Source organism: Trichosurus vulpecula, chromosome 3 (assembly GCF_011100635.1).
Source record: "Trichosurus vulpecula isolate mTriVul1 chromosome 3, mTriVul1.pri, whole genome shotgun sequence".
Taxonomy (NCBI): Eukaryota; Metazoa; Chordata; class Mammalia; order Diprotodontia; family Phalangeridae; genus Trichosurus; species Trichosurus vulpecula.
Window position 1 is genome coordinate 47,001,994 of NC_050575.1, and position 23,845 is coordinate 47,025,838.

Sequence of the window (23,845 nt, forward strand, 5' to 3'; positions counted from 1 at the left end):
GGATGACTGACACTGAGTTAAAACCATCAGTTCTGGAAATCTCAGAGTCATCAACAAGTGCTTTGGAACCAGCTCTATGAGAGTTTTCTTGCTGAAGTTCAGGAAAGAGACTTCTCACTGGGAAGAAGAACCTGTTCTTTCTCTTTTTGAATAGAGTAAGATATGCAAATTGGGCCCCTCCCTATTGGCATGAAAAGCAGCCCCAAACCTGTACCTGTATCTCTGGGAGACAAGCTCAAGCCCTTTGTGCCCTAGAGAACTAACATAGGAAGTCATAATGAATTTTGGACTGAACTGTCTTGTCCTTCTGAGTATTTTCCAAGGTAGTTTTATAGAGAAGGAGGGACACTATGAAATAGTGACTTAATGTGACTATTGACTTTAATGCAATGTCTTTGTGTTGCAGGTGGCCAGTGTGATGTGCAGCTGGTGGAGTCTGGGGGAGATGTGAGACAGCCTGGAGGTTCTCTGAGTCTCTCCTGCAAAGGTTCTGGATTTACTTTCAGTAGCTACTACATGCATTGGGTCCGCCAGGCTCCAGGGAAAGGACTGGAATGGGTTGCAAGAATTAGCACTGGTGGTAGTAGTACATACTATGCAGACTCTGTGAAAGGTCGATTCACCATCTCCAGAGATGATGGCAACAGCATGTTACAACTACAGATGAATTCCCTTAACACTGGGGATACAGCTTTGTATTACTGTGCAAGAGACACAGTAAGAAAAAGGAATGTGAGACCAGACAGAAACTTCCCCTGCCAGGAGGAGAGTGCCAGTGAGTCCAGAAGGGGCCTGAAGTCATGATGCATGCAGTACAGGATGCCTAGATCCAGTAACAGGTGTAGAGTGAATCTGAACCATTTCTATTTATGGTGTTTGTTATTTTTTCTTCTCTCCCAGGAGAAGCAACTTTTCCAGTATCTAGCTATCATTTTCAATGGCTCACTCTCACCCCCACCCCCACACCCTATTCAATCTCTCCTGTCAATTCTACTTTCATCACATATCTAGTATACTCTCCTTACTCTCCTCAGGTACTGCAACCACCCTGAGGTCGCCTCTTACCAGCTCAACTTGGACTATTATGCTAGCCTGCTGGTTGTTCTCCCAGCCCTAGTACTCTCTTCCTTCCAGTCTGTACTTTACTCAGCTATCAAAATTATCTTCCTAAAGCATAGGCCTGCCTGACCATTTCTCCAAAATTCCAGAGACTCATTATTAACTCCAGAATAATATATCCTATCTTATTTGGCTTTTAAATTCTTCCACAGCATGGTTACTTCCTGTCTTATTCTACCTTATTCCCTTTCAAATACTCAGCAATTCAGCCACACTGACCTCCTTGCTGTGTCTTTCACAAGAGATTCTGTCTATCTACCATAAGTATTTTCACTGGTTGGAATAATTTTCCCCCACATCCCTGCCTCTTGCCCCCCGACTTCCTTCAGATCTCACCTCAAATCTTGCCTCTTCTACTTTCCTAATCTTCTCTAATTCTTGTACCTTTGCACTGCATATATTTATAATTATAATGTATGTGTGTATATATATATATATATATATGTACAGATGTAATTATTATTTTTAAGTTGTCTCTCTGAATGAGACTGACTTTCTAAAAACCAGGTACTATTTTTTGCCTTTTTTTATATTCTCAGTACTTACCATAGCACTGTGCACTGCACAAAGTAAGTTCTTAATAAATAAATACTTTTCGCTGATTTGACCTTTTGTTCCTTTCTGAATGAGATTCTCCCATACTGCTGAGAAGTGATTTCCATGTTATATATGTCATGAGTAAATACTCTGATATTATATCACATTAAGCACAAAAATATCCATATGAAGTATAACAAATCATTGAGTAGTGTTTTATGTTAAATTTAACAAAAGGTAAATTAAGGAACATTCTTTTTTTATCTTTATATTTTAAAATTTTATTTAGTATTTTATTTTTCCCCAGTTACATGTAAAAACAATTTTTTCAATTTTTTTTAATTTTTAGTTTACCACACACGGTTCTACATAATTTTGAGTTCCAGATTTTCTCCCCCCCCTCCCCAAGACTGCATGGAATCTCATATAACTACCACATATAACTTCGCATTGAATTAATTTAAACACTAGTCAAGTTGTGGAGAAGAATTATGACCAACAGAATGAATCATGAGAAAGAAGAGACAGAACCGAAAAAGAATAAATCCCAAAAACAAAAACAAAAGAGAAGAAAAAAGGCAAGCATGTAGTGTGCCTCAATCTGCATTCAAACTTCACAGTTCTTTCTCTGAATTAAGATAGCATTCTCCATCGTGATTCCCCTGGAGTTGTCCTTGCACCTTGCGTTGTTGAGAAGAGCGAATTATGCCAGGGTTGGTTCTCACGGAATTCATATATCTGTGGTTGTGTACAATGTTCTCCTGGCTCTGCTCTGCTCACTCAGAATTATGTCGTGTAAGTTTTTCCAGGTTGTCACTAAGTCCGTATCATCCCCATTTCTTATGGCACAATAGTATTCCATTACCTTCATATACCACAGCTTGTTCAGCCGTTCCCCAATTGATGGGCATCCCTTTGATTTCCAAATCTTGGCCACCACAAAAAGAGCCACTATAAATATCTTTGTACATATGGGTCCCTTTCCCTCTTGTCTGATTTTTTTTGGGATACAACCCTAGAAGTGGTATTGCTGGGTCAAAGGGTATGAACATTCCTGTGGCTCTTTGGGCGTAGTTCCAAACTACTCTCCAAAATGGCTGGATCAGCTCACAACTCCACCAGCAATGTAACAATGTTCCAATTTTCCCACATCCTCTCCAGCATTTATCATCCTCCTGCTTTGTTATTTTAGCCAATGTTACAGGAGAGATGCGGTATCTAAGAGTTGCTTTGATTTGCATTTCTCTAATCAGTACTGATCCAGAACATTTTTTCATACGCCTGTAGATGGCTTTAATTTCTTCCTCTGAAAACTGCCTGTTCATATCCTTTGACCATTTCTCAATTGGGGAATGGCTTGTATTCCTATATATTTGGCTCAGTTCCCTGTATATTTTAGAAATGAGGCCTTTATCAAAGATAGTAGTTGCAAAAATTTTCTCCCAATTTTCTGCTTCCCTCCTAATTTTTGTTGCATTGGCTCTTTTTGTACAAAAACATTTCAATTTGACATAATCAAAATTATCCATTTTGCATTTTGTAGTGCTCTCTATCTCTTGTCGGGTCATGAATTCTTTACTTTTCCATAAATCTGATAAGTAAACTATTCCTTGCTTTCTCAAATTACTTATAGTATCAGTTTTTACTCCTAAGTCATGAACCCATTTTGACTTTATTTTGTTATATGATGTAAGATATTGGTCTATGCCCAGTTTCTGTCCTACCATTTTCCAATTTTCCCAACAGTTTTTGTGAAATAGTGAATTATTAGCCCAGAAGCTGGCCTCTTTGGATTTATCAAAGCCTAGATTGCTATAGTTGTTGACTTCTCCATCTTGTGTACCTATCCTATTCCACTGATCCACACCCCTGTTTCTTAACCAGTACCAGGTAGTTTTGATGACTGCTGCTCTGTAGTACAGCTTAATATCTGGTATGGCTAGGCCCACCTTCTCTAGCATTTCCTTTTATTAATACCCTAGATATTCTAGACCTCTTGTTTTTCCAGATGAATTTTGTTATTATTTTGTCCAGCTCAGTAAAAAAATTTTTGGTAGTTCGATTGGTATGGCACTGAACAGATAGATTAATTTAGGTAAAATTGTCATTTTTATTATATTAGCTCGACATAACCATGAGCAACTGATATTATTCCATTTATTTAAATCTGATTTTATTCGTGTGAAAAGTGTGTCATAGTTATGTTCATATAGGCCCTGGGTTTCTCTTGGCAAATAGACTCCCAAATATTTTATAGTGTCTACAGTAACTTTAAATGGAATTTCTCTTTCTATCTCTTGCTGTTGGGCTTTGTCAGTAATGTATAGGAATACTGAGGATTTATGTGGGTTTATTTTATATCCTGCAACTTTGTTAAAGTTGTTTATTATTTCAAGTAGTTTTTTACTTTATTCGCTAGGATTCTCTAAATAAGTCATCATACCATCTGTAAAAAGTGGTAATTTAGTTTCTTCTTTTCCTATTCTAATTCCTTCAATTTCTTTTTCTTCTCTCATTGCTACAGCTAATATTTCTAGTACCAAATTGAATAGTAGGGGTGATAATGGACATCCTTGTTTCACCCCTGATCTTATTGGCAATGCATCTAGCTTATCCCCATTACAAATAATGCTTGTTGATGGTTTTAGGTAGATGCTATTTATAATTTTAAGGAAGGTTCCATTTATTCCTATGATTTCTAGTGTTTTTAATAGGAATGGGTTTTGTACTTTGTCAAACGCTTTTTCTGTGTCTATTGAGATGATCCTATGGTTTCTGCTACTTTTGTTGTTGATATGTTCAATTATGCTAATAGTTTTCCTAATATTGAACCAGCCTTGCATTCCTGGAATTATTCCTGCCATAGTGTATTATTCTCGTGATGAGTTGTTGCAATCTTTTTGCTAATATTTTATTTAAAATTTTTGCATCAATATTCATTAGAGAAATTGGTCTGTAATTTTCTTTCTCTGTTTTGACTCTACCTGGTTTGGGTATTAGTACCATATTTGTGTCATAAAAAGAATTTGGTAAGACTCCTTCTTCAACTATTTTCCCAAATAATCTACAAAGTATTGGAATTAGTTGTTCTTTAAATGTTTGATAGAATTCACATGTAAAACCATCTGGCCCTGGAGATTTTTTCCTAGGGAGTTCATTGATGGCATGCTCAATTTCTTTTTCTGAGATGGGGTTATTAAGAAATTTTACTTCCTTTTCTGTTAACCTGGGCAGTTTATGTTTTTGTAGATATTAATACATATTTCTAAGGTTGTCAAATTTATGGGCATACAATTGGGCAATACAATTCCTTAATTATTATTTTAATTTCCTCTTCATTAGAGGTGAAATCATCATTTTCATTTTTGATACTGGTAATTTGGTTTTCTTCTTTCTTATTTTTAATCAAATGGCCAAAGATTTATCAATTTTATTGTTTTTTTTTCATAAAACCAGCTCTTTGTTTTATTTATTAATTCAATAGTTTTCTTGGTTTCAATTTTATTAATCTCTCCTTAGATTTTCAGTATTTCTAATTTGGTATTTAATTGGGGGTTTTCAATTTGCTCTTTATCTAGCTTTTTTAACTGTATGCCCAGATCATTGATTTCCTTTTTCCCTATTTTATTCATGTAAGCATTTACGGATAAAAAACTTCCCCTAAGAACTGCTTTTGCTACATCCCATAAGTTTTGGTATGTTGTTTCATTATTGTCATTCTCTTGAATGAAGTTATTAATTGTTTCTCTGATTTGTTCTTTGGCCCACTCATTCTTTAGAATTAAATTATTTAGTTTCCAATTAGTTTTTAGCTTATTTTTCCATGGTTCTTTATTAAAATGATTCTTCTTGCATCATGATCTCAAAAGTATGCTTTGACTACTTCTGCTTTTCTGCACTGGATTGTGAGGTTTTCATGCCCGAGTACATGGTCAATTTTTGAGTATGTGCCATGTACCGCTAAGAAGAAAGTATATTCTTTTTTATTCCCATTCAGTTTTCTCCAGAGGTCTATCATATCTGCCTTTTCTAAAATTCTGTTTACCTCCTTAACTTTTTTTTCATTTATTTTGAGTTTAGATTTATCAAGTTCAGAAAGGGGGAGGTTGAGGTCACCGAATATTATAATTTTGCTGTCTATTTCTTCCTGTAACTCCCTTAACCTCTCCTCTAAGAATTTGTATGCCTTACCACTTGATGCATATATATTAAGCAATGATATTGCTTCATTGTTTATGGTGCCTTTTAGCAGGATATAATGTCCTTCCTTATCTCTTTATTTAAATCTGTCTTTACTTTTGCTTTGTCTGAGATTACGATTGCTACACCTGCTTTTATTACTTTAGCTGAGGCACAATATATTTTACTCCAGCCTTCTTATAAACAGCATATTGTAGGATTATGGTTTTTAATTCATTCTGCTATCTGCTTCTGTTTTATGAGCGTGTTCATCCCCTTCACATTCAAAGTTATGATTTATATCTGTCTTTTTCTCCATCCTAATTCCCCCTGTTTATGCTTTTATTTTTCCCTTTCCCATTCTACTCCTCAACAAAGTTTTGCTTTTTACCGTCGCCTACCCCTGTTTACCCTCCCTCTTTATTCCCCTCCCTTATCTTACCGTTACCCACTTGCTACTTCTCCTCTCCCTTCTGACCACGCCCCTCCCTTTTTCCCCCCTTCCCCTCCCACTTCCCGTAGGATAAGTTAGATTTCTAAACTTATCAGAGTATGTTATTCCCTTCTTGAACTAGATCAGGTGACAGTGAAGTTCAAATACTGCTCTTCTCACTCCCTTCTTTCCCTCTATTATAATATGTTTTTGTGCCACTTCATTTGGTGTAATTTACCCTTTTCTACTACCTCCTTACCACTTCTCTCATGGCCCTCCCTTTATATCTCTTACTTATATTTTATAACTTTACATCAGTTAATTTATAAAGGCATTCACAAACTATGTATATCCCTTTCAATTGTCATAATAGCTGTACCATTCTCAAGACTGACATATATATGTAAATATATATATATATATATATATATGTATATATATATATATATATATATAAAACATACATAAGATGATATAATCCCACATAAACATGGAAACAACCTGCCCTTATTGGTTAATAAGTTTTGTGGGGTTTTTCCCCCTGGTTGCCTTTTTATGTCTTTCTTGAGTTTTGTATTTGGAGATCAAATTTTCCATTGAGTTCTGAGCTTTTCATTAGGAAGGTCTGGAATTCCCTTATTTCATTGAATGTCTATCACCTTGCCTGAAAAATTATGCTTAGTTTTGCTGGGTAGTTGTTCCTTGGTTGTAGTCCCAGCTCCTTTGCCCTTTGGAATATCATATTCCAATTTCTCCTGTCTTTTGACGTGGAAGCTGAGAGATCCTGCGTGATCCTGACTGTAGTTCCACGATATGTGAATTTATTCTTTTTGGCTGCTTGCAGTATTTTCTCCTTGAGTTTATAGTTCTGAAATTTAGCTATAATATTTCTTGGTGTTTTCAGTTTGGAATCTCTTTCAGGGGGTGATTGGTGAATTCTTTCAATGACTATTTTGCCCTCAGATTCTAGGACCTCTGGGCAGTTGTCTTTGATAATTTCTTCGAAGATACTGTCAAGGCTCCTTTCTTCATCGTGGATTTCCGGTAGACCAATAACTCTTAAATTGTCTCTCGTGGTTCTATTTTCCGGGTCAGTTGTTTTCCCAATCAGGAATTTCACAATATTCTTTTCTATTTTTTCATTCTTAACATTTTGCTTTATTACTTCTTGGTGCCTCATATATTCATTAGCTTCCACTTGCTCAAATCTAATTTTTAATGAGTTAGTGTTTTCATTTTGCTTTTGAGTCTCCTTTTCCAATTGGTTGATTTTACCTCTCAGGGTGTCATTTTCTCTCTTTAGATTCTGTATCTCCCTAGCCATTTCACCAATCTTATTCTTTAGGGACTTGATTTCGTCTTCTTTTAGCTCCCTAATTTGGTTTTTAAAATCCTCCTTTAGCTCTTCCAGCAATACTTTTTGGGCTGGAGACGAGTTCATATTACCTTTTGAGGTGTCAGACACATCTATACTGTCATTGCTGTCCTATTCCATATTGGTATGTTGATCCTGCCTGTCTCCATAAAAAGAATCTATTATCCTCAGTTTTTTTGTATTCTTCTTTATGTTTGTTGTTTTGCCTTTTCCTGGCATTACAACAAATTTCTTCCTATGTGGCTCAGGGCTCTCTGTCCCAGCTTTCTTATTCTGGGGATTTTGAGTCTAGAATTATAGCCTTCAGTTTCCTGAGGTGTTGTGGAGGGGTCTGGCTCCCTGGCGTCTCACTCCCTATGGGTGCTCTCCATCACTTGCTTTTCAGCAATGGTCTCAGCTGTTTGTTGTTTAAGCTGATGTCTGGCACTTCCCCTGGGGGAGCAAGATTATGTCTGGGCTGCTGGTGTTGACACCTGCCGACTCTGCCCCTCTGAGACTAAAGAGTTTCTACTATTTGTCCTCTGAAGCCCCACTTTTTTCTCCTCTGTTCCAGCTTTCAATTTTTTCCCCCGAGGAATTCTCTGGGTGACGGGGGGAGGGATTAGAGCTGTTTACCTGGCCTTTATGTCTCCCAGAAGTTCAAGAAACCGAGTTTCTGGGCTGTAAGCATAAGGAGTTGGAGTTTTCCAGGCCGGTGGTGTTGCACTGCCTCTCCTCATTTCCACAGACTGCCGTTCTGTGTTGGGTGGCCTAGGGATCTCTGCCAATTTTGGGTGCCCAGCTTTCTCCCAGCCTGTCTCCCACATGTATTTCCCTGCCGGGCCGCTTCTGCTTTGGTCTGGAGCCGCTCCGCATGCCCCACTCTGAGCACTCTCTGAGCCTACAGATTCGTGCCTTCAGCCTTTCAGACTCTCCCGGCTCAGAAATTTGCCCCACGCAGACTGCTCACAGTTTCTGACTCTCTCAAATCTGCTCAAATTCACTGTTTTATGGGAATCTGACAGACCTTGTGAGAGAGCTCTGGTAAGATGCTGCCTTCATGCGGCCATCTTGGCTCCGCCCCCAAGGCACATTCTTTAAGTGGGACAATATTCTCTTTTCAATGCTGGTAACCTGAGAATAAGATGGGTCAATCACTGTTTTCATTCTCCAGCCGAAGACCGCAAGCAAAAGACAGCTTCCCTTTTATGAATTTCTGTGAGTAGAGAACAAGGAATGTGACTTAACAGGTGACATCAAGGGCTTCAGTTTAACAGGACTGATTACACAGCTGAGGTGTAGGGGAACAACATGGTTATTTGGAAGTTCAGAACGAGACCTAAGACCAGTTCTTTCTGTGACTCACAAGTGGTTATTAACTGAGTACGCTTGCAAGTTTCAAGATAATGGCTTAGTCTTCTTTGGACAGCTAACTGGATATTCTTGAAGGATAGTTTGGTGGTGCAAAGATATTTTGCCCAATTCCCTTATGGCAAGCCATATTCCCTCAAGGTTAGCAGAATTTCTTTAGACAAGAATAGAGCAGTGGTTATCTAGAGGACTGGATTTGAAAAGTTAGGTCAGCTGAATTCTGAACTACATTCAGAGACATGGAGCCATGACTAAGTAGTCAGTTACAGGATATAATCAATTAATTGTAAATAAGATCAACAAGAAAACAATATGGGACCCATTTTAATCTCAGTATTGTATTCATAAAGTGATATCACATGCATTATGCATAAAGCATACTTTTACATAGGGACTAAAGCATCCCATTCACAACTTGTAAGCAAGTATAAAGAAATGTTTATAGTTTTAGCTGATGTAAGGAATTTCCTTAATCAGCCTGAGAGGATTTGGGGGCTTTGAAGTATGAAGGGAATTGAGGATGAATATGAGGAGCTTCTAGTGATTGACTGACCAATATAGTCCCAAACTATTAAAGCAAATGGGTAAACTTTGCTAGAATTACTTAAATTATTTAAATTACTTTTTAAAAGTAAGGAAGTTGTAATTACTCATCTCAGATGCCCTCCCACCATTGTGCCTGGGCTTCCTGCACTCAACAGCAATCAAGCACTTCCTTCCAGGAACTCCACTAGCACTATGACAGAAATGTTTAGAAAAGATTTTTCATGTAGTCATTGTGGTTAACATCTTGGAAAGGGATTATTCAACTTATGGAACCTTAATGAAAAAAAACTGTGTTGGGTGTCATAGTAACCAAACTCCACTTCTGGTCACCAATTCAGTATTCAACATGTATTCATTGATGTGGATATTCTGTTACTGACAAATGTTGATGAGCATTAAAAATGTGTTTATTATTTTTTGCATATAATAACATTTTATTTTTTCGAAGTACATGTAAATGTGGTTTTTAACATTCATTTTTACAAGATTTTGAGTTCCAAATTTTTCTCCCTCTCTGCCTTCCTTTCTGACTCCCTAATTCAGCCAGCTTAAGTTTATCACAGCTGATCATCACACAATGTTGCTGTTACAGTGTAGAACATTATAGTAGCTCTGCTCAGTCCATTTTGCATCAGTTCAATAAAGTTTTTTGGGTTTTTCTGAAGTCAGACTTGTCATTTTTAATAGCACAACAATATTCTATCACAATTATATATCATAGCTTGTTCAGCCATTCCCCAATTGATAGGCATCCTCTCAGTTTCAAGTTCTTGGCCACCATAAAAGTATACCCTTTGATCCAGCAATACCACTGCCAAGTCTATATCTCCAAGAAAATTTATAAAGCAGAAAAGATCTATTTGTAAAATTTATCTATATTCTATATAATGTATAGAATTTTCATCTTTTTTGAAAGATTATGAAGCAATGGCAAAAAATAAAAATACAAGTCCTATGCCAGGGAAGAAAAAATGAACAATTCGCACAATTCAGATTATTTCCATTATGCAAGATTTCACAAAGTTAATGTCAGATAAGGAAATAATTTATTTTTTGGAAAGTTCTTAATGGACCTCATAAATCCCCTACCCTTACTTTCCCATCTTCACCCTTTATCCCTTATGGAACAAGAGCATTGACCTACCTCATATCCTGCTCAGTAGAAAAGAAAGAGGAGGTAGATTAAAGCAGGGAAAAGATACTCTATTTCTTTAGGACATAGCTATGCTAGACTCGAGAACAATGAGGAAGGAGAGTGGTGCCTCCACTCAGAAGTTCAGTCCAAAATTCTCTACCTCTGACAATGGAGAAGACAAATTCATGCACCTCTAGGAGAACTCTGTGCCTCCCATACCATATACAAGGGACTTCTATTAGAAACAGTATATGATGCCTACAGATACAATGGAAGCCTTGTTCACTCTCCTGTCCATTTCATGCCTCATGTCCTCTAACTAAAACAGGAATATGAGAGAACATGATTGGTACTAGAAGTAAACAACAGGTGGATTCCAATTCTAAAAATAAGCTAGGGCCCCAGAAGGAAACATAGGAGCCCAGGGACAGGGACAGAGATACTAAGAAAAAAAGTCACCCATGAGCAGATTCAATTCAAAATCAAGGATGAGGGAGAGTTATGGTACTTTCTTGACCAGAAATAGGAAGGGACTGACACAGAAAATATAAGGAAATAGAGAAAAAGCATTCTCTTAGTACTGAGAACAATCGGAGTGATGTCGAAGGATGGACACTGTCTTCATCATCAACATGGCTTATTCTCAGTGTGACAGAAAGTTCTTTAGGGTTTTATTTTTGTATTTTTTAGTATTAATTAATTTATTTTTCATTTTCAAAATTCATTTCCACAAGATTTTGAGTTACTAAATTTCTCCCCCTCTCTCTGCTCCCCCCTCCCCCTACCACAAGAGGGCAGGCATTCTGATTGCCCTTTTCCCCAGTCTACCCTCCCTTCTATCACCCCACTCATCCTCCATTTTGTTCCCCATTATTTTCTTGTAAGGCAAGACAGATTTCTATGCCCCATTGGCTGTATATGTTATTTCCTAGTTGCATGTGAAAACAGTTTTTTACATTTGTTTTTAGAACTTTGCCTTCCAAATTACCTCCGTTCTTCCCTCACCACCCACCACCATTGAGAAGGCAAGCAATTCAATATATGTTATACATATGTTTTCATGTGAAACACTTCCACAATAGGCATTTTGTGAAAGACTAACTATATTTCCCTCAATCCTATCCCAACCCCCATTTATTCTATTTTTCCTTTGACTCTGTCACTTTTCAAAAGTGTTTGCTTCTGACTACCCACTCCAATCTGTCCTCCCTTCTAACATCATCCCTTATCCCCTTACGCCCTACTTTCCTGTAGGGTAAGATACCCAAGTGAGTGTGTATGTTATTCCCTCCTTTAGCTAAATCCAAAAAGAGTAAGTTCACTCATTCTCTTTTACCTCTTCCCCTCCCCTTCCATTATAACAGTTTTTCCTTGCCTCTTTTATGTGAGATAATTTATCTCATTCTGTCTCTCCCTTTCTCCTTCTCCCAATATATTCCTCTCTCACCTCTTAATTTTGTTTTTTGGATATCATCATTTCATATTCAACTCTCCCTGTGCCCTCTGCCTATATATAATGAATATTCCCTTAAACTACCCTAATACTGAGACAGGTCTCATGAGTTACAAATATCATCTTTCCGTGCCGGAATGTAAGGAGTTCACCCTGCATCGGATCAACTAGAATTTCTGGAAAAGAGGAAACAAGTAGTTAAAAAACATTTGAATATGATTTTTTAAAAAATTAATTAAATGGCAGGATTTAAAAAGACATGAAGACAATGGAAAGAAAAATTGAAAAGAGAATTAAAAGCTTTTAAAATAGCTACAATATCTTACCTAAGTAACAGACTCCTAAATAATTGGAATGGACCAAATAGAAACCAGTCATCCCAGGAGACAAGAAATACTAAAGCAATTGTGAGACCGAAAAACAGAAGAAAATATAAGGTGTCATATGTCAAAATCAACTTCCCTGGAAGACAGATCAAGGAGAGAAAATTTAAGCATCTTTGGACTAGAAAAAGAGCCTAGATAATTTTTAAAAAACTCATTAGAGAAAACTGCTGAGAACTCTTAGAACCAGAGGTAAAAGAGAAAATAGAAAGAATTCACTAATCACCTCCAGGATGATACCACCAAATGAAAACTCCAAGAAACAATATAACCAAAGTCCACAATTACAGGCTCAAAGTAAAAATACTGCAATTTGCCAGAAATCAACACTTTAGGTATTAAGCAGTCCGAATCACAATTATGCAAGATTTTGAAAACATAGAGTTGTCTAGGATATGAGATTCCAAAAGTCAAAAGATGTAGGCTTAAAATTGAGATTAACTTACTTAGCAAAATTGAGCACTATATTTCAAAGGGGAAAATTAACCTTATGAAAACAACAGAGTCATATAAAAAGTTTGAAATGCAAATGCAATAACATAAAAATATTAGTATTAGCCAGCAAGCACAGAGGACTAATCAGAGATAAACTCTTCTTATTTTAACATAAAGAAGAGAAATGAAAGAATAAAACATTTGTTAAGTACTTGACATGTACAAAGTACAATGTTCAGCATTGGGGATATAAACAGAAAAGTAAAACAATCCCTGCTCTCAAGGAGCTCACATTCTAATGGAACAGACAACATGTAAGGAAGGTTTCAGCAGCAAGCCAGATGTAAATGCCCAAGATCCTTAATGGTACATTAAAAAAACAGATGCCAATAGCTCTTCTTTAATATCACTTCTACTGATCAAATCACACAAGATTCTTATACTAAACCATTTGACACTGTGTTGGCAAGCAAAGTTGTTTTCTTTGAGTAACTCAGTGTATTTCTTTTTTTTAAAATTTATTTATTTAACATATTTAGTTTTCAGCATTGATTTTCACAAAAGTTTGAATTACAAATTTTCTCCCCATTTCTAGCCTCCCCCCCACTCCAAGATGATGTATATTCTGGTTGCCCTGTTCCCTATTCAGTCCTCTCTTCTGTCACTCCACTCCCCCCCCCCATCCCCTTTTCCCTTCCTTTCCTCTAGGGCAAGATAAATTTCTACTCCCCATTGCCTGTGTATCTTATTTTCTAGTTGCATGCAAAAAACTTTTTTTTTTGTTTTTGAACATGTGTTTTTAAAACTTTGAGTTCCAAATTCTCTCCCCTCTTCCCTTCCCACCCACCCTCCCTAAGAAGTCAAGCAATTCAACATAGGCCACATATGTATCATTATGTATAACCCTTCCACAATACTCATGTTGAGAAAGAATAACTATATTTTACTCCTTCCCAACCCATCCCCCTTTATTGAATTTTCTCCCTTGACCCTGTCCCCTTTCGAAAGTGTTTGTTTTTGACTACCTCCGCCCCCATGTGCCCTCCCCTCCATCATCCCCCCCATTTATTTTTAATCTTCTTCCCTCTTCTTTCCTGTGGGGTAAGATTCCCAATTGGGTATGTATGGTATTCCCTCCTGAGGCCAAATCTGATGAGAGCAAGATTCACTCATTCCCCCCTCACCTGCCTTCTCTCCTCCTCCCACAGAACTGCTTCCTCTTGCCACCTTTATGTGAGATAATCCACCCCATTCTATCTCTCCTTATCTCCCTCTCTCAGTATGTTCCTCTCTCATCCCTTAATTTGATTTCATTTCTTTTAGATATCTTCCCTTCATCTTCAACTCACCCACTGCTCTCTCTCTCTTTATAAATACATACACACACATATATATATATACATACATGAACATTCACTTATATATATATATATACATAAACATATATATATATATGCATATTCATTTCAGCTACTATGATATTAAGGTCTCATGAATCATACACATCATGTTTCTATGTAGGAATGTAAACAAAACAGTTCAACTTTAGTAAGTCCCTTATGATTTCTCTTTCTTTTTTACCTTTTCATGCTCCTATTGATTCTTGTGTTTGAAAGTCAAATTTTTTATTCAGCTCTGGTCTTTTCACTGAGAAAGCTTGAAAGTTCTCTATTTTATTGAAAGTCCATATTTTGCCTTGAAGCATGATACTCAGTTTTGCTGGGTAAGTGATTCTAGGTTTTAATCCTAGCTCCATTGACCTCCAGAATATTGTATTCTAAGCCCTTCAATCTCTTAATGCAGAGGCTGTCAGATCTTGGGTTATCCTGATTGGGTTTCCACAATACTCAAATTGTTTCTTTCTGGCTGCTTGCAATATTTTCTCCTTGATCTGGGAGCTCTGGAATTTGGGGACAATATTCCTAGCAGATTTCTTTTGGGGATCTATTTGAGGAGGCGATCGATGGATTCTTTCAATTTCTATTTTGCCCTGTGGCTCTAGAATATCAGGGCAGTTCTCCTTGATAATTTCTTGAAAGATGATGTCTGGACTCTTTTTTTGATCATGGCTTTCAGGTAGTCCAATAAATTTTAAATCATCTCTCCTGGATCTATTTTCCAGGTCAGTGGTTTTTCCAATGATGTATTTCACATTGTCTTCCATTTTTTTCATTCCTTTGGTTCTGTTTTATAATATCTTGATTTCTCATCAACTCACTAGCTTCCACTTGTTCCAATCTCATTTTTAAGGTCGTAGTTTCTTCAGTGGTCTGTTGGACCTCCTTTTCCATTTGACTAATTCTGCCTTTCTAGGCATTCTTCTCCTCATTGGCTTTTTGGAGCTCTTTTACCACTTGAGTTAGTCTATTTTTTTAGGTGTTGTTTTCTTCAGTATATTTTTCAGTATTTTTTGGGGTCTCCTTTAGCAAGTCATTGACTTGTTTTTCATGGTTTTCTTGCATCCTTCTCATTTCTCTTCCCAATTTTTCCTCTACTTCTCTAACCTGCTTCTCCAAATCCTTTTTGAGCTCTTCCATGGCCTGGGACCAGTACATGTTTTTCTTGGAGGGTTTTGTTGTAGGTTCTTTGACTTTGTTGACTTCTTCTGGTTGTATGTTTTGGTCTTCTTTGTTGCCAAAGAAAGAATCCAAAGTCTGAGACTGAATCTGGGTGCATTTCGCTGCTTGGCTATATTCCCAGCCAACTAATTTGACCCTTGAGTATTTCAGTGGTGTATGACTGCTTGTGGAGTTAAGAGAACTGTGTTCCACACTTGGGGAATTCACCAGCTCTGCCACACCAGCACTCCTCTTTACCCAAGAACCCCCAACCCAGACTTAGATCTTTAGCAGGCTCTTCACTCCTGCTCTGATCCGCCACTTAATTCCTCCATCCAGGTGGGCCTGGGGCTGGAAGCAACTGCAAATGTACTTCTGTAGCTGCCCCACCTCTGCTGCTGCTGGGGCGGTAGCCGAACCAGGAACTCCTTCCACTCCCACAGCTTTTCCCACTAACCTTCTCTCTTGTCTTTGGTGTTTGTGGGTTGAGAAGTCTGGTAACTGCTGCAGCTCACTGATCCAGGGCACTAGGGCACACTCTGCCTGGCTTCTGGTCTGGTTGTTACACACCAGTCACACTGGGCTCTGCTCCATTTCGCTCCACTCTGCTCCCAGCTCTGTGCGGGATAGACCTCACCCAGAGACAATCCAGGCTGTCCTGGGCTGGAGCCCTGCTTCCCTCTGCTGTTTTGTGGTTTCTGCAGCTCTAGAATTGGTTCAGAGCCATTTTTATAGGTTTTTGGAGGGACTCAGTGGGGAGCTCATGCTAGTCCCTGTTTTCTGGCCGCCATCTTGGCTCTGCCCCCCAAGTTACCTAATTTGGTTATTTGTAATAGTCAAAATATTGCTTTTTATGGGAATGATGTCTTTGCCAGGCAGTTTTTACAATGGTATTTCCTGGGGTTGCTTTTCTTCTCAGCTCAACTCCTAACAGCAGAGGTGACTCTTAAAAATAGAACTGGCTAGATTGCTTTTTCATATCAACTGAAGGGACATGGGTTATCTAGATCTGGCCCACTTGCCATCAGTTGTCTTTATTATATGAGCAAATACTTCAGATACTCTCAGGTTGATAGAATTGTTCATATTAACTAAGGGAGTTAAAAATATGAACATTTCTTTATATTTGCTCAATAAACAGTGAATAGGTGTATTAGGAGGGCAGAGTTTATAATCTCAAAGAGGATCATATATATGTCTGAAAGGTTCGGAACTGCCGGGTATAAGAAACTCTCAAAGTAGGAGGCAGAAGAATCAAAGCATATATTTAGGCTCCACAGTAACCAACCCATGAACCAGCATCTCCATTTTGACATATTGATCAAAAGCTTCCAGGCCCAATAAGTACGCCTTACAAGAGTAACCAGGAGGCTACAGAGAAGCATGATGGTGTAAAACAAAATCATGCTTCCCCCTCTATGGTAAAAAGATTACCCACTGGCCTCAAGTCCTTGTTCAGCTTCCTCCCGTAGGTCAGCTCTGCTACTGGCAGCTCCTGCTTCAGCTTCGGCTGTGGCTGTAGCTATAGCAGCCTCTGGCTCCAACGGAAGCTGTTTTTAACCATCCAGCTTCTGCGGGGGTGTAAGGTACGCCAGGGAAAGCACAGGTTCTTTCAATCTGCTTAAGCAAGGTGAAGGGGTTGACTGGGAAAGCACAGGTTCTTTCCATCAGCTTAAGCACAGTGAAGGGGTTGACCGGGAAAGCACAGGTTCTTTCCATCAGCTTAAGCAAGGGAAGCAAGGTGAAGGGGCCGACAAGCTTACTCCAGTCCAACATACAAACAGCATTCAGTTCAGGGGAAAAAGCCAAACTAGTCAAGGGCAATTGTTGACTAAGTGCTAAGGAGCCCATTTTTGGTTGCCAACACAATAGGACACTCCGAAGTTTCGCAACTTTTACTATCTGTGAATAGGACAGAGAGACATTTAATGTCTGAAATGAGAAAAGTTTAAAAGCCTAAGACCCTTTTACTAGCATATCTGAAACAATGATTTATGGGCTCAGCACTTTAAGAGTACCAATCTAAGCCTTTTTCTTTTATAGTAGTCAACTCTGTTCACAACTCTCTTGTATTATGTTATCCTTAATTAGGTAAATAATCGAGTAAGAAGGAACCACCTAACAGGAAATAACAATAACAGAGAAGAGAAAGCAAATACACATGGCTCAGACTCTGTGCTTTATGATGAAAGCTCCATAGCTATATTGGTGGTTAAGAGAGCCATTGGTGGCTTTTTATCTGTTTTTTTTCCCCCAATGAGTTGTCTTTGAAAAAAAATTATGATCTCAGAAAGAACGTTAGATACATATCTCTAAAAGGATTAGGGTTCTGAAATTATATATCTTTCTTCTAAAGAAAAGAATGTGGAAGTGAGAATGGAAACATGTTCCTGAGTATACATTAAATATTCTTCAGGTGGCAGCAGAGCTAGATATTCTGGGTAATGAGAATGGTACTTAAAATATGAGAATCATCTCACAGAACTCTGAGCCATTCTTGCTCCATAAATCACATTAATAGGTCAGTGCCACAGAGGATAATAGTTTCTCTGTCCCATCAAACAGGATATATCTTTCTGAGAGGCAAGGTATTTGTTGGAGGAGATTCATAATTTTCTTATTATCAACCTTGAAACAAGGAATTTGAGCTGTTCCTAGAAATACAATGTGTGACTATCACTGGGACTATGGGTAAATAATTTAGGTGACATGTAATCCTAGGTAAAAAGAGACAAAAAATTGACTCAGGAAGCAGTAGAGTGCCTAGGATCAGGACAAGATACCCTCAGAAGAAAGTGATTCATAAAACAGATTCAATCTGTTGGTTATTGGAAATGGAAGATGGTTGAGGAGCTTTGACAATCAGAAATGGGATTAAGATTAGGTAGAAATTTATTATGTACACAGAAAGGCCAACTACATGTGGTCCACTTGTTGAAGTGATGTGGGGTGACTGACACTGAGTCAAAACCATCAGTTCTGGGAGCCTCAGAGTCATCAGCATTCTCCAGTGCTTTGGAACCAGCTCTAGGAGAGCTTTCTCTCTGAAGTTCAGGAAAGAGACTTCTCACTGGGAGGAAGAAGTTGTTCTTCCTCTTTTTGAATAGAGCAAGATATGCAAATTGGGTCCCTCCTTACGAGGATGAAAAGCAGCTCCAAACCTGTGCCTGTATCTCTGGGAGACAAGCTCAAGTTCTTTGTGCCCTAAGGGACTAACCTAGGAACCCATCATGAAATTTAGACTGAACTGGATTTTCCTTCTGAGCATTTTCCGAGGTAGTTTTATAGAGAAGGAGGGACAATATGAAATAATGACTTAATGTCACTACTGAATTTAATTATATGTCTCTGTGTTGCAGGTATCCAGTGTGATGTGCACCTGGTGGAGTCTGGGGGAGATGTGAGACAGCCTGGAGGATCTCTGCGTCTCTCCTGCAAAGCTTCTGGATTTCCCTCCAGCAGCTAATGGATGCATTGGGTCCACCAGGCACCAGGGAAGGGACTGGAATGGGTGGCAAGAATTCACAATGATGGTGATAGTACATACTATGCAGACTCTGTGAAAGGTCAATTCACCATCTCCAGAGATAATGACAACAGCATGTTATATCTACAGATGAATTCCCTTAATATTGGGGATACAGCTTTGTATTACTTTGCAAGAGGCACGTGAGGAAAAGGAATGTGAGGGAGACAGAAACTTCCTCTGCCTGAGGGTAGGTGCCAGTGAGTCCAGAAGGGGGCTGAGTTCATGATGCAAGGAGTAGTACAAAATGCATAGATCCAGTAACAGGTGTAAAGTGAATCTGATCCATTTCTGTTTAAGGCCTGTGTTGTTTTTTTCTTCTGTCCCAGAAGAAGTAACTTTTCCAGTAGCTAGATATCGTTTTAAATGGCTCACTCTCACCCCTGCCCCTGCACCCCATTAAATCAGTAGTTATGTCCTGTCAATTCTACTTTCATCACATATCTAGTATACTCTCCTTTCTCTCCTCAGGTACTGCAACCACCCTGAGGTAGCCTCTTACCACCTCAACCTGGACTATTACGCTAGCCTGCTGGTTGTTCTCCCAGCCCTAGTACTCTCTTCACTCTAGTGTATACTAAACTTAGCTATCAAAATTATCCTCCTAAAGCACAGGTTTGACCATTTCCCCCAAATTCCAGAGTTTCTTTATTATCTCAGGGATAAAACATTCAATCCTATTTGGCTGTTAAATCATTGAATAACATGGCTCTTTCTTATCTTATTCTACCTCACTCCCTTCCATGTACTCAGCAATGCAGTGACACTGACCTCCTTGCTGTTCCTTTTGCAAGAGATTCCATCTCTCTATTATATGTGTTTTCACTGGCTGGAAGTGTTCTTCTACTATCCCTGTCTCCTGGCACCCTTGACTTCCTTCAAATCTCACCTAAAATTTTCCCCTGCCCCCTTCTACTTTCCTGATCTTCTTTAATTCCAGTACCTTTGCACTGCATGTACATTTATATATATATATATATATATGTGTGTGTGTGTGTATAACTTTAATTTATGTATATATATAATTGTTATTTTCATGTTGTCTCTCTGAATGAGATTGACCTCCTTAAAAACAGGTACTATTTTTTGCCTTTCTTGATATTCCCAGGACTTAGCATAGCAATGTGTTTGGAACAAATTAAATGCTTAATAAATACTTATTGCTGATTTGACCTTCTGTACTTCGTGAATGAGCCTCTCACATATTGCAGTCATGTGTTCTGTTTGTGATTTCCATGTCATATATGTAATAAGCAAATTCTTTGACATTTTAACATATTAAGCACAAAAATATTTATATGAAATATTACAAATTATTGAGTATTGTTGTAGGCAAAATTTAACAAAAAGGTTAATTAAGGCACACTTCTCTAAGCAAGATAACACTCTATTATCAAGGCTGGTAAGCTGAGAATAAGATGGGTCAATGACTGTCCCATTCTCCAGCCAAAGATCTCAAGCAAAAGACAGCTTCCCAGGGCTGAAGGCAAGATGGCACTGTGAAAGAAGGGAACCACTGGAGGTCTATCACAAATTCTGTCAGATACATCTAGAAAGTGCATCTGAGCAGATTTGGGAGAGTTAGAAGCCACTAGTAGACTGAGGGGGCAGGAGTGCTGGGCAAGCAGAAAGGCACCGGATCAAACCAACTGGAAACAGCAAAGGATATCAGCCATCATGCCAGTCCATGAGAGTGCCAGGCAAGTGAAATACTGGAGCAGGAACAGGCCCAGGGCAGAAATACCCATTACAGCCAAGATCAAGGCCCAGGCCTCTCATTCCAGGATGGGAGTCTGTTGGAGCTACAGAGCCATGGGAGACACCAGCACAGAGTGTGTGGAGAAGGAGCAGCTATCCTGGAGGCCTCCAACCCACAGTATGAAGATTTGAAACTCACCTTCTTGAACTTCTGGAAGCCATGATGTTTAGGTAAAACAGATCTCATCCCTCCATTGAATGAACCTGGAGAATACTGCATCAGGAGAAACAGAGGAACAAGAAGTGGGGATTCAGTAGCGAGAGAAATTGGGGAGAGTGCCATTCCTGTGGTGGCAGAAGGAGATTAGTGCAGGAAGAGAGGTGTCCCAGCAGGCCCCACCTCAGCAGAACAATGAGAGTAACTGAGCCCAAGGGGGCTGCAGCTAACAAATGTCAAGACTGGTGCCCCAGAAATGCCTTTGCACAGACAGGGGAAGTGGCAGACACAAGCACAGACAGCAGCTGAGGCCACCCATGCTGTAGAGCCCTCCAGGGGAAGAGAAGACTTCCAGCAGCCAGACCCCACCTCCCCCATACCTCATAAAACCAGAGGCCATAGTATACAAAGCCAGTGAGCAGGCCCACGGATCCTAACACAAGAATCTTGGGACAGAGCCCCCTGAACCCCAGAAGAAGAGATCCACTTTAGAAGCCAGGAGGGAAAAAACTGCTATGAAAAATTGTGTGAAAAACCTTCCAAAAACCATTGATTCCTCTTATGGAGACAGGAAAGATCAAAATACCAATTCAGAAAAGGACGGCATGGATGCTATACACACATCTGAAACCTCAAATGATTATGTGAACTCGTCTCCAGCCCAAAAAGCATTCCTGGAAGAACTCAAGGAGGACTTTAAAATCCAAAATTAGAGAAGGCAAAGAAAAAAGGGAAAAAATTCACTGATGAAAACAAATCATTAAAAAGTAAAATTGTCAAAATCGTTAAGGAGATTCAGAATACAAATGGAGAATATATCTCATCAAAAAGTAAAATCAACCAAATGGAAAAAGAGATAGAGAAGCTAAAGGAAGAAAACAACACATTAAAAACTAGAATTGGGCAAACAAAAGCTAATGACTCTATGAGACATCAAGAATCAGTCAAACACAATCTAAAGAATGAAGAAATAGAAGAAAATGTGAAATATCTGATTGCAAAAAAAAAAAAAACTAACCTGGAAAATAGATCCAGGAGAGACAATCTAAGAATTATTCATCTACTGGAAATCCACGATGAAAAAAAGAGCCCAGACAGAATTTTCCAAGAAATCATCAATGATAACTGATCCGAGATCCTAACATCAGAGGGTGAAGTAGTCATCGAAAGAATGCAACCATCAACCTCTGAAAGACATCCAAAATTGAAAACTCCAAGAAATATTATAGACAAATTCCAGAAGTATCGGGTCAAGGAGAAAATTCTGCAAGCTGCCAGAAAGAAACAATTCAAATACTGGAGAATTACAGTCAGGATCACACAGGAATTTTCACCTTCTACATTACATGACAGGAGAAATTGGATTATGATATTCTGAAAGGAAAAGGAGCTTGGGCTACAACCCAGCAAAACTGAGCATAATTTTCCAGGTAAGGAGATGGACATTCATTGAAATAAGGGAATTCCAGACCTTTGTGATGAAAAGGCCAGAGCTCAAAGTCAAACTTGATCTTCAAATACAAAAATCAAGAGAGATATAAAAAGGTAAAAAGGGGTGGGAGAAAACCTTGTTAACCAATAAGGCAAATTATTTACATTGTTATATAGGATTATATAGTTTTATACACGTTTTATATATATATATGTATGTATGTATGTCAACCTTGAGAATAGTAAATTATTATGACAATTGAAAGGGATATACATAGACTGTGGGTATCAGTATAAAATAACTGATATAATGATAATACCATTATATACATACACACACACACACACACACACACACACACACACACACATATATATATATATATATATATATATATATATATATATGAAGGTATGGTTCTGGGAGAAGATGTAAGGAGGTAATAGAAATGGGTAAATTGCATTGCATGAAGAGGCACAAACACATATCATAGCAGAAGGAAAGAAGGGAAGAAGAGGAGCAGTATTTGAGCTTTACTCTCATTGGATTTGGTTCAAGAAGGGAATAACATACTCTGAGATGTATAGTAGTCAAACTTGTCCTACAGGTAGTAGGAGAGGAAAGGGGAAAGAAAAGGGAAGGGGCCGTCAGAAGGGAGGGATGAAGTAGCAAGAGGAAAAAGGTAAGATCAGGTAGGGCAATCAAGAGGGACGGTAAACTGAGGAAGGTGGTTGTCAAAAGCAAAACTCTTTTGAGGAGTGGAAAGGAGAATGGAGTCATAAAAGCATAAGGAAGGGGAAAATGGGATGGAGAAGAAGACAGAGATAATAAACATAACTGTGAATATGAATGGGATGAAGTCTCCCATAAAATGGAAGCAAATAGCAGAATGGATTAAAAACCTTAATCCTACAATTTGTTTTTTACAAGAAACACGTTTGGAATGGGGAAACACACAGGGTAAAGATAAAAGCCTGGAGCAGAATATATTGTGCTCCAGATAAAGTAAAAAAAAAATTCAGGAGTAGCAATCCTAATTTCAGACAAAGCAAAAGCAAAGATAGACCCGATTAAAAGAGATAAGGAAGAACGGTATATCTTCCTAAAAGGCCCCATAGCCAATGAAGCAATATCATTATTTAACATATATGCACCAGGCATACAAATTCTTATAGAAGTTAAGGGAATTACAGGAAGAAATAGACAAAAAACTGTACTAGCAGTGGACCTCAACCTCCCCCTCTCTGAACTTGATCAATGTAACCTAAAAATAAACAAGAAAGAAATTAAGGATGTGAATAGAATTTTTAAAAAAATCAGATATGACAGACTTCTGGAGAAAACTGAATGGGGATAAAACAGAATATACTTTGTTTTTGCAGCAGTACATGGCACATGTTCAAAAATTGACCGTGTAGTAGGGCATAAAACCCTGCAATCCATTGCAGAAAGGCAGAAGTAGTCAATGC

The 23,845-nt window shown here is 38.4% G+C and overlaps 1 pseudogene and 1 gene segment (V, D, J or C); both read left to right on the top strand.

The window, feature by feature from the left end:
* The first annotated feature begins 218 nt into the window (after window positions 1-218).
* On the top strand, window positions 219-804 carry LOC118842026. The segment is given in 2 exon segments: window positions 219-323; window positions 407-804. Coding segments are annotated over 2 exon segments (444 nt in total).
* A 17,929-nt stretch (window positions 805-18,733) lies between these two features.
* Window positions 18,734-19,176, top strand: LOC118841720 (annotated as a pseudogene).
* Window positions 19,177-23,845: the final 4,669 nt, after the last annotated feature.